At 37.4% G+C, this 12,595-nt stretch overlaps 1 protein-coding gene across 2 annotated transcripts in view; it reads right to left on the bottom strand.

Annotated features, from left to right (window-relative positions):
- The window catches only part of LOC126335002 (zinc finger CCCH domain-containing protein 13-like), a 93,443-nt gene that overhangs the window by 51,684 nt on the left and 29,164 nt on the right, over positions 1-12,595 (bottom strand). For both annotated transcript variants that reach the window (XM_049997828.1, XM_049997829.1), the window contains one exon: positions 1,184-1,280. In XM_049997828.1, coding sequence (XP_049853785.1) covers positions 1,184-1,280 — 97 coding nt within the window. The remainder of the gene's footprint in view (positions 1-1,183; positions 1,281-12,595) is intronic.

Genomic DNA, 12,595 nt, shown 5'->3' with positions numbered 1-12,595 from the left:
AAGGAGATACTCCCCCTCCCCCCGCACACACACACACGACACCATCAAACACAATAAGACAACATCTACAAACACAACCAACTCATAAACTCTGCACCGTAATGACGTCACACAGCATGACACCCTTACATCATGGGTCAAAGCAGACAGGAAGAAATGGATGTTTCCGCTCGGATGCCTCACATGTCTGATAACAGATCAAGCTTTCGTTGACAGTCATACATCAGCATAACAAAGTCTTGCGGACTGCAATTAAACAACAACAGACATTGTTTTGAAATGCTTTAATAGATGTGCTTTTGGTTGACAGTGAGCAACTGCAGCACCCACCTCACACACAGCTTCTCCATTGCCAATTCTCCATGCAGGATATTATGCACGCACTCAGCTGAAACGCCCACAGTCTCAGCAATCTCATAATTTTTATTTGATGGTCTTACATTACCATATCACATATTTTGTCAATGATTTCCTTTGTGGTGATCTCAATTGGACAGCCGGAGCAAGCTTCACCTTCTGTGCATGTCCGACCATGATTAAATTCATTAATCGAAAAGTAAACAGTCTTCAATGATGGTGCAGAGTCCACGTGAACTTCACCCAATTCTGTTTTTGAGTTTGGTGGCAGTCCAAACCATCCAATGAAAATGTTCAATAACAGCACGAAACAGGATTTTTCCCACTTTCAATCACAGTAGAAACTGATATCTGTTGACAATGAACTGTATGCTGTACGTTGTTGAAATTCATTATGTGATCCTTGGAATGATCAAGCTTACCAACCATGAAGGCGCATGGAAATTTACCAAATTTATCAAACCACTTTCATATATCATCAACTGCATCCTACTGTTACAATCATACATTTGATTGAAGGTTTCAGATCTGGCTCTAACTACAGCAACAGAAATGACACCTTTCAGCATAGTGCTAATTTATCTTTCACACTATAACGTAAGTGCAAAATTATACACTGATGGCCTCTTCATGCAATGAGAACATCCCTTAGTAATGCATCTATCTACAAGACGATTTTTATATATGGGAACAACTGTGACAAAACCGTGATTGTAATACATTACTGACACTTCATAATTATTTCAGGAGCATGTACAAAGAAAATTCTGATAAAATGGAACACTTATAGGAAAATATGGAACTAAAGTTACTAAGGAGCACTAACCTGTAGATTTTCCTTAGTTGGCAGAGGAGAAGAATCAGGCACAATTAGTCCCGGAGGATCATCATATGGATCTTCTAAAATAACAGTATGAGTGATCCTAAAAAATAAGTAACCGTAACATGAGCACATTATAGTTTAATAGAATCTAACCACACTCAAGCATGACATATTTCAACCTTACATAGAGGATGGTATTACTCATAATGAAATATTTTCCACTCTAGTCTGTTCATTTGTATAAATGTAGCCATTATACGAATTGTGCTTGTCTTTCACAACTAATTCAGAACTGTCTGCACAAAAATTTGAATACACAATAAGTGGTCAATTCATCTGGAAAAATAAGAGGATAATAAGGACTGATCTTCAGAATAAGCAACAGATCAAGGGATGTAGGTTCATATTAATGTTTGCACAGTCAAACTTCATGCAAAGTCTTTCCAATTTTACACCCAATCAATATGAACTTTCACGGTAAAGCATTACTACACTCTGCAAATTGAGAAATATTTTCTGTTCCTACACACTAAATTACGTGCTGCTCAGTGTTAGTCATATAAAGTTGGTGAAAAATGGGTAACTCTGCTTTAACACGTTTGAAAGTAATTTCGGAATAATGATAGTGCCTTATTGGAGAGCCATTCCACCAAAAGTAACACCAAATTCACAAAAAATTAAATCCTTGATTATTGTATGTAAATTTGTTGGAGCAAAGTTCAAGTTGCCTACACTGTATAAAATACACACGAAACACAGTAATTTATCTGTAAATGTGGATATGAATCTAGGTATCTGTTGGTAGGATAGCAAGCTATTGAACAAAAGTTTCAAAAGGTAAGGAATGGTTAATTTGCTGTGTGTATTTTATAAATTCTTTAGTACTCCTATACCTAATATGTAAAATTCAACTGTTGTGCTGTCATAATTTTTAATGTAATCAAAAAATGTACTGATTTATTGTCCCATTTGGTCACAGTAAAATATTAATGTCTATGTTGTGTAAAAAGTACTAATGATATATTCAGTGCAATATATTTTATCAGTAAGAAATACCATGGAAAATCATATCATCCCACTGTGTCAGGTTTAAAAAGACTGGTTTGAAGACACTGAAAAATGCTAATTATTCCCTAATTTTAATGAATTTCTAGTTATTTTTTACAAACTTAAAAAACTTTCTTAAAAGAGAGAGAGAGATTTAAATTTTTATATACTTAGTATAGATTGATATTTACTAGGTTGTGTGTTTTTCTTAATATTTCTTCAAAAAAAGATGATGTAACTTACCAAACGAAAGCACTGGCATGTTGATACACACACAAACAAACACACAAAATTCAAGCTTTCGCCACCAACGGTTGCTTCATCGGGAAAGAGGGAAGGAGAGGGAAAGGAAGTGGCTTCATTTTTTTTTAAATGTGTGTGTGTGTGTGTGTGTGTGTGTGTGTGTGTGTGTGTGTGTGTGTGTGTGTGTGTGTGTGCGCGGGCGCGCGTGAGTGTATACTTCTCCTTTCTTCCCCCTAAGGTAAGTCTTTCCGCTCCCGGGATTGGAAGCACTCCTTACCCTCTCCCTAAAACCCACATCCTTTCGTAGTTCCCTCTCCTTCCCTCTTTCCAGATGAAGCAACCGTTGGTGGCGAAAGCTTAAATTTTGTGTGTGTGTGTCTATCAACATGCCAGCACTTTTGTTTGGTAAGTTACATCATCTTTGTTTTTAGATATATTTTTCCCACATGGAATGTTTCCCTCTATTATATTAATATTTCTTCAAGTAGAAATAGTCCTGGTGTGGTTAAAGTATTCTTTATATTAAGCATAATAAATAATGAAGTTCAGGGAAAGCCAGTGTTGATGGATTGGTGGTGAACTCTAATGGTATGGCATGTGGTTTTGGCTGGAAAACATCAGGTGAGTAATGCAATGTCATTTTATATAGTTGGGAACACGAGAGAGAGAGAGAGAGAGAGAGAGAGAGAGAGAGAGAGAGAGAGATGCACTTGTGACGACATTTTGTTGTAAGGATCAAGTTGAACAGTCTTAAGTTTTTACTTCAAGCAGTTATTCATTACATCCATGCAATACATGACACTCACTCTGTTCACTACATGGAAGCTCTGTCCTCGTGCACAATAATTTATAAAGAACATTCCATCATCAAAAATGCTTTTGAATTTATTTCAGAGAAATTTGCAACAGTTATTTCTAAGCACACAATAAATAATGAAATTAATAGTCAAATAGGTGAGAAAAAATTGATAAACATGCAACCAAAATTTCAATTAAGCAATTCATTGGACGAATCATAATAGTAGACCATGATGAACAAGAAGTGACCTCCTTGAAGAGTGAGAGAGGGGGATTACTGGATGTCAACTTCACCCTGTAATGGAAAGATGTCATGAAGCCAATACAGAAATTATAAAACATGAAGTCAGTACATTAGATAAGGTTCAAGTCTCTGTTCCGAAGGCATGCACAGAGAACATACAAGTCCCATTAAGAAAAAAAATAAACAATTCTCCAGAGTACGCAAGCCCACGTGATCTATAAAAAATCAAAACTCCACTCCGGATTACGCCTTAGACCTGTTCCAGCTGGCGGATTACTCCCTACAATGCAGTACAAGGAGTGATATATGATCATGTGACATGTGATCAGCATGCTGCCAATACCTCCAACTGTTATTACCAGTAGATGACTCCAGATGATCTCCATGCTTTGTTATTTGAGTTGCTCCTCATATGACCTTACAAGGGCTGAGTAGACCCTGTACCAGGAGGTAGCAAAAAACCAGGGTTTCACATGGAAGGCAGTGACGCTAACCATTTGGTTACAGAGGTGATATATGAGTAGTACCCTTGAAAGAAAGAGAATAGTGAAAACTACAAGCCAATTTTACTAGATCCTCCATTCTTCAAAATAACTGAATCAATCATGAAAGATAGATTAGTGAGTTATATATCAATAAATACAATCTTTATAATGGAGCATAGCTTAATTAGACTGGAATCCATACAATGCCATTGTGGGCAGCAATTGCTGAACACAGACAATGGAGAAAAGAACAGCACATCTAGAATTCATCTATTACAATTCATCTCTAGTGCTAAAAATTACAAAACAGGAATCAGGAACAAATATAAGATGACTAACAATGTATTGTAAGTGTGAATGTAAGTACCACACTGTTACACTATGTAACAACAAGTACCATTAGTCTAAAGTGTCACAGAGTACATAATATTGATTGATGTAGAAAAATACTATGGTCTAACATGAACTGAAGCCACTGCTTACATGGTTGAACAGGAAGAAAACATGACAACTGAGATTTGTGGTGTCCTCTATTGATGTACTACTGAATAGTTAAATAATAGTGAAGTTGTATAATTTTTTAAAAGTACTGAACAATGAAACCACAAGTAATGGTTAAACCATACAGAACTAATCAAAGACTGGTTTCCAATATGCCATTACACAGTTCACAAAAGTGGTATTTGAAGAACTTGACGAGGATTACTGTGCTGCAGGCATATTCTTAAGACTTGCAAAAGACTTTTGACACTGTTAATCATAAATACTATTAAACAAGCTAGAAGTACTAGAAGATGTAAGAGGATTAGCAAATGAGTGGTTTCAGTCTTACATGAAAAACAAGGTGCAGAAGTTAGGGAGGGTACACCCATCTGCTGTAGATAAATTTTTTAGTAAAACCACTATCAATGAAGAAAGATACAAATAACGGTGTCCCTCAGGATAGCGTAATGGGATAAATTCTGTTCTTAATATACATCACTGACTTTCCAGGAAGTATTATTAGGCATTATTCTTATCATTATTAATCATACGACAATTATACACCACTTCTCAAATACAAAATAAAACATTATATCCATAATTTACATACATTATAATCTGCTGTAGCGTTCAAGATGTCTGGGGTGTTTACAGGATACAAAATATGAGGGTACACATCCATAATTTGTCTGACAGTCTGCCTTGGAAAACCACAGGTGCAATCTGGCTCATATGGAACCAGACAGAATAAGACATGAAGAAAAAGTTCACTTTCCTTATGACAACAACATCATTATCACTGATACAACACCAGAACTCCTATTAGAGGAAGCAAATGATGCCCTCAAGGATGTTTAAGATCAGGTGTAAGTGACAAACTAACACTGAACATAAAGAAAAAACAAACAATACACAATTCACACTTCAGCATGAAGAGTGCAAACAATAATTTCACAATAAACATAAATGATAAATCTATTGACTGTGTAGCAAACACGAAGCTTTCAGGAATGAATAATGATTGTCAATTAACACAAACTGAACACACAAATATGCCGGTAAGAAGAATATCTGGGTTTTGTAATTAGTCTGCAAACACCAACATCTTGTGGTGGCATACTACTGATACATACATTCAAATCTTAAGATGCAGTAGTTGGTCTCATTGCAAATAAGTATTTAATAAAGGGCATCATTACTGCACCAGGGGAGTACACCTACCAATTTGTATTGTGCGTCAGGAAAAACATTACCATTTCATTAATAGGCCCACACACAATCTTGGAACAAGAGCCAGTTTGGACAACTGTTATTTACAAGGGAAAAACAAATAACTGAGAACAGAATTTTCCATCAGGGAATAAAACTCTATAATAAACTACCCATGGTGATTAAGAATATTACCAAAATATACCCGTGTAAAAAGGCTGCCAAAATATTCTTCAGAAGTAACGTATACTACACAGTCAAAGATCACTTAGAGGATTCAGAGTAGTAGTTAATAATGAAAGGAGATAACTAAAACATCTTATTGCATTACAACATTGTGATGCTTTTGCAAGAATACCTGAGCCAAGATCTAAAGTGCATGATAGTAGTATCTTGTCATTCTCCTGAGTTCAGTATCTCACTCATCTGTGTGTGTGTGTGTGTGTGTGTGTGTGTGTGTGTGTGTGTGTGTGTGTGTGTGTGTGTGTGTGTGTGTTTTGGGGGGGTTTAGTCAGTTTTTCAAGCAGACTGAAGGGAGGATATGAAGATATGCACATAGAATAGGGGTGTGTGTACAGGCCTACAGTCAGCTTTCCAAACAGATGAATTAGTGTAGAGGCTGGAGGCCACAGAAGAAAGTACGTGTTTCAGAAGTCACTAGTGGCAATAAGAGCCTTGAGTCAGCTCTCTGAAGGGACTTGAGTTATTGCAAGGGGCACAGCAGAAAGTTCACAGTTCTGGAGTCACCAGCAGTTGCAGCTGATGCATGCAACAATGAAGAGAAAAACTATGTTTATAACAAAGAATATGATACAACAGGAACCAACTGAATGATAATGGAGTTCATTCTGTCCAATCATCCTGATCTAGGTTTTCCTAAATCATTTCAGGCAAATCCTTCATCAAGGGGACAGTTGACCAAATGTCCTATCCTCACAAAGCATACATATATATTCTGTAGCTATTGTGATAACAAATCCATTATCATAGAAAGATGATAACTGGATGAATAACTGAATAATAATAATAATAATAATAATAATAATAATAATAATAATAACAACAACAATATAGTAACTAGGTGTATGAAGTCATTTGTGAACAAATAGGAAGAGAGCCTGACAATACATTTTTTGCATCTATGTTATTGGAAAAATCAAACAATGGAAAATCCACGATGGGCTAATGACAACATTATGAAAAGTTTGTTGCTATTCACCATATAGCAGACATGCTGAGTCGCAGATAGGTACAATAAAAAGGCTGTCAAACAAAGCTTCTGGCCAAAGAGGCTTACATCAGAACACACACACACACACACACACACACACACACACACACACACACACACACACACAAAATTGCAGCTCACACACACGACCATAGTTTCTGGATGCCAAGGCTAGACTGCGAGCAGCAGTGTATGATGGGAGATGCAAATTGGAGAGTGGGGGTACGGAGGAGGCTGCAGCGGCGAGGGGGAGGGATAGCAGGGTAGCAGTGGATGACGGTACACAGGTGGGGGGAAGTTACAGCAGCTAGGTGCAGTCAGGAGGTTAGACAGAGGGTGAGGGAAAGGGGGGGGGGGTGGAAAAGAAGAGAAGTAAAAAGACTGTGGGTGTGTTGGTGGAATGGGAACACAGAAGGAAGTAGGTGGGTAAAGGACAATAACTAAAGAAAGTTGAAGCAAAGAGAGTTACGGGAATATAGGATATATTGTAGGGACAGTTCCCACGTGCACAACTTAGCAATTCAGAAAAGCTACTATTGGTGGGAAGGAAAAAGGCTGGGAATCAGTCATTGAAATGTTGAATAGTTTTTTTGGGATCTACATGTGATGGCAGACTAATTTGTTGTGTAGCCTGACACCTAGGTTTTATTAAAAGACGACTACCTTGTTATGAGCTGGCAGAGCAGCATCAAACTCTTTTAGTTAATCATACAAATTTACATTTAAAGCTGATAATAGTGTGCAGGCTCTGTGATCTGATATTTTTCAAATTCTTGATATTCATGATATTCACCATTGAAGAAGATTTTCATTCTCTGGCTTGGATATCAATGATATGTACAGTTTGCACACTTTTTATGTTGCAAACCAAAATGTTCAAAAGTAAAACAGGTCAAAACGAAGGTGTTTTTTTTTTTTTTACTGGTCCCACTTAAACACTTGAACAAATAATTGTAATGTTAAAATCACATATGTGAATTACAAAAGTATTAATCTGACTGAACTCTTACTTACAAGAACAAAAATTTCACAATCCAATTGGGTGCAATTTCATAGAATTTTTTACAGTGTGTTACCACGATGGATTTTATATCCTGAAGCCCACTCCACCACGTGTCTATTTTTACTTATTTACGTAACACTATGCAACATTTCTGCAATTCTATTTTAGCAAAATTATATTTAAGCCTTTACCATTTTATGAACAGAGAAATTGTGTTCCAGCTTCAACATAAATTTAATTTTGAAGTGTGAAGCAAGTTAAAATTTTATGCGAATGTCCCATTCCATCACATGGAATGGCCCTGGAGGCAATTTATTATTGTTTATCTCTGGCTGATTGGTGTGTCAGCTGTGTAATGGTAATGTGTAGATAAATTTTATGAAAGTTATGGAAACCAGTGTTGTGTTACATAAATATAAACGTTGATGTATTCAAAAACTTATACTTCAAAGGGCTGAGTGGTCATTACGGCTTCTACACTGAACTGACATTTAAATTACTCACAAAAATGTTAGAGTAAATATGGAAACTGATTTCAGCTAATGGAGAAACACCTAAATACACGATAAAAACAAGAAGATAGGATCAATTAAATGAACATGCTGATTGGAGGCACAGATTTTGAATTGCACATCTATTATTCAACAATGATACGTGAGGCAGATGCAATGAAACCCCCTGATGTGCTGTTCTGAGGGACTCCCCTTTTCTGTCTCTCCTAATTCTGTACTTATTTTTTCACGAATCCTATCTTGAAACAGTGCAGGAGCTACCACAGCTTAAGATGCAACTTATTTTTATCTTTTATAGCCACTAGTTTTGACCCTGTTTTTTCAGGGTGTGTATGTGAGCAAGAGAGGGGGAGGGGGAGGGAATTTCCCTGATTTTTCCCAGTTAAAAACACACTTTTCCCTGGATGAAATTACACTATAAAGTGGGTGAAAATACATTTTATCCATGTCAAGCGACAGTATACTTTCCCTCAGTCCTTTAAATGATTAAAGGTCTTATACCAGAGTAGGGCTTCCAGGCACTTCAGGTAACAAAATACAGCAAAAACAAAGCATTTTGGAAAGATCTTTGATGTGCAACAATATGTGTACAGCTTCTTTTTGCATTGCAAAAGTATATATACAAATCCCACCAATTACAGCACAATAGTTTCCAGAGTTCTGAAATACAAATTGCATTGAACAACGCGCTTTTGTCAGCCAATCACAGTTCATGTCACATGATCTCACCAGCCAATAACAGCAGTTATTAAGAGCATACGACTTGTTATGTAATCAGCCAATAGCAACATCATGGTTAAGTAGTGCGACCATACAAAAAGGAAAAGTTAATGGGTTAGTACAGTATAGCTTCACGAAACGCTGAACTTTCAAATATAATATTGGGCATCAACAATTTTTTTCTGTTTTTCCTTGTAAAGTGTGGTTAGGCAGGAACCTAAAATGGTTCAAATAGCTCTGAGCACTATGGGAGTTAACTTCTGAGGTCTTCAGTCCACTAGAACTTAGAACTACTCAAACCTAACTAACCTAAGGACATCACACACCTCCATGCTCGAGGCAGGATTCGAACCTGCGATGGCAACGGTCGCGCGGTTCCAGACTGCAGCACCTAGAACAGCTTGGCCACTCCGGCCGGCAAGGAACCTAAAAGTGCTTTGGAAATTAAACTGCTGTATTTAGTGTAATTCATACTTCTACTTTCGTATTACACAAACATGCAGTTCAAATGCCAATGCGAATCAAAGATCTTTCCAAAATGCGTTGTTTTTTGCTCTATTCCTAAAGTGCTCGGAAGTATAAAAACTGTAACCTTCCCAAAAGCCTTTTTCCAATAACATTTTATTTCATGATCAAGGCTGTGGCGATTTAGAAGAACCTTTACGAAGTAGCTGCGATTGGTGTCATGTTTTCTTGAAGAGTGGTGCAATAATTTTTACATTGTTTTTATTCAAAATTCTGAATATACGGCACAATATTTAAACACCCACTGATGTACGGCGGTGAGCACTCACAGCAAGGTCTAGGGATCTTTGCAAGCATTCTGCTTTCTGCCTGACTGGGACTGGAGTGGCAATGAAGGATGGGACAGAATAGGAGCAGTCACCATGGCATCAGCTGGTCAATGCAAAGAGATCCAGTGGCTGGATGAAGGGGAAGAGAGACTGCTGCAAGTTGAGATGGTATGGTGAGGTGAGGTAAAATCACAATACCATGAAATGCCACAATCATACAGTCACTGTGAATGGGATTAAATACAAACAAAACAATTACTGTTTACATACACAATACCAAAAAAATATAACTTTGTATATGTAGAGAGATTATTATAGGAAAATACTAGCTGGCATGGGGAAATGTTATACAATAACATTTTGTAAGTTGGTCAATAATTAAAGAAGAAAAGTCTGGAGCAAGAGTCTTGAAAAACACATTTTTTGGACTGAGTTTCTTGGTCTTGAGATGATCTTTGACTACCATGTAGCTAGCACATTTCGATTGTTTTTCTGCTCTACATTTGCAATAAACATTTGCAGATACGGAAGCACTTAGTAGAGCGCACTCCGCAACCTCTACATTCTCCAGCCATTGGATCACGCAAAATTTCAAGAGCAATCATTCCTATTTCGTGGTCCAAATATACAGAAGTATTCTGACATGGAAATCCTTAAGTAGATTTTACACGGCACATAAAAACTGAATTGTCATCCAGAGCATTTCCTCTACTGCATACTTGATTAGGTAGAAAAATATGGAGAGGGGTATCGCAATTGTATTAAAGACAGGAAGCAAACATAACACAAACACAACAACGTCTGAAGAGTGTTTATTATGTTTTTAGGTACAGACCCCTACGTAAAAAGTGACATGATCAATATACTCGATTTGAAGTAACACCATATTTTAAACTTAAGCGGGTAAATCATTCCTCTACAAATAAATCAACATGTATGTTGGTGCAGAATCTAGGTTATAAATTAAAATCGGTATGTGTAGAACAAACTGTCTATCAAGTGCTAAAGCACTTCAGAAATTTTACATACAGTATAGCACCTCAGTTGTAAAGTAACTGGGAGGTCAAATCGTTCGTAACCGGCAGACTTCGTAACTTAGAAATCATGGTTGGGAGATGAGAGCAAGTAACAAATAGAAGCCGATAGAGACAGACAGTCAGACAGACAGACAGACAGAGGGAGGGGGAGAGGTAGAGGGAGGAGAGGAGGAGCCTCACTTTAAGGAGTGAGCTAGACCTAAAAGGTGGCAAACAAATATATCGCCCAGCCTTCAAAACTTCAGTCAACGAGCATGGCAGCCTTAATTTCTTCTGTCTTTATAACAGAGGTGCTCTACTGTCCATGTAAAACTAGCTAGAAACATGCAATAGACTACTGGAGTAAGACTGGTTGATAAGTCTTGTCACTGAGTTTCTTAAAGGGTCAACAAACGCAGCACAACTAATAATTTTGTAATTAATGCTGATTGTTGCTTGGCAGAGAGTGTTGACAAACCTGCCTCGCTCCTTTTCAAATCACCCAGCCTGTCAGCAGTCAATCAGTGTGCTTGGCTCAGCAGTTGAATTCAGTTCTACTCATGTGCGGAGCAAAGTTTTATTAACTGACAAGGTAGGTAACACTCATTGTGTCATACTTCGTTATGCATAATAACAAGGCACAACCTTATTTACATCTATGTTTCCTCTCTCTCCAATAAAGGTTGCCCCCCCCCCACCCAAAAAAAAAAAAAAAAAAAAAAAAAAAAAAAAAAAAAAAAAAAAAAAAAAAAAACACACCTGTGGCAGCACCATGTCGAATAGTTTTCAAGATAGCTGGGTTTCAGATCCAGCATTCAAGTACTGGTTGGTGAAAGTATCCGCAGACCATTATAGTGCTAAATGTGGATTATCTCCAGGGACCCTCATTAATATCCGTACTATAGGAAGATTGGCTCTTACAAGTCACACAACAAAATCCAAGAAGCATGTTGCGAAAGCAGCTGCCCTGAGAATCACAGCAAGTTTGTATGTCTACACATGACCAACAGTGATCCAGCACACAGATTCTACTTCCACTACCTCATCTGTGGATTCAGCCAGACCAACAATAGCAGTGTGGCCATTTGAATTGTTGCGCCTCCACAGAATGAGCTCACTGCAACATCAAAACCCAGGGATAAACTGAGAGGGATTGTTCAGATGAAGTAACAAAGACGGAAATACTGCGGTGCTTGGAGTGCATCATTTCATGTAAGTCACAGCATAGTTCTACGGACGATGTGTTACTTTTCCCTGCAATGTTCGCCAACAGTGAGCACGCGTTTACAAACGGGCAAAATCAGTTAGAACGTGCAATATGGACTAGCTCCCCTTTTTGAGTCTGATATTAAAGCTAACCTCATTTTTTTTTTTATGAATTCTTTAACAAGGTGTGCAAAAGAATACAGATGGCTATTTTAGTGCATTATTGGAACATAGAAAAAAATCTAGTGTGCATCTGTTACTACGCATCAGCTTTTCTAGGCAGTTAGATGGCAGCTAAGCTAAGCTAAAACTTTTACAAGATCAATGGACGGCTCTAACATCAACCTCATGTTCTTAAGGGAACTTAAAATTTGTTTGAAAGAAGCTGAAGGGGTATGCACAGTTTTATTGGAAATTGGAATGT

The sequence above is a fragment of the Schistocerca gregaria genome, chromosome 2 (assembly GCF_023897955.1).
Source record: "Schistocerca gregaria isolate iqSchGreg1 chromosome 2, iqSchGreg1.2, whole genome shotgun sequence".
NCBI classification, from domain to species: Eukaryota; Metazoa; Arthropoda; class Insecta; order Orthoptera; family Acrididae; genus Schistocerca; species Schistocerca gregaria.
The sequence above is the reverse complement of the archived record's forward strand: the minus strand, read 5'-3'. Positions and strand labels throughout refer to the sequence as shown.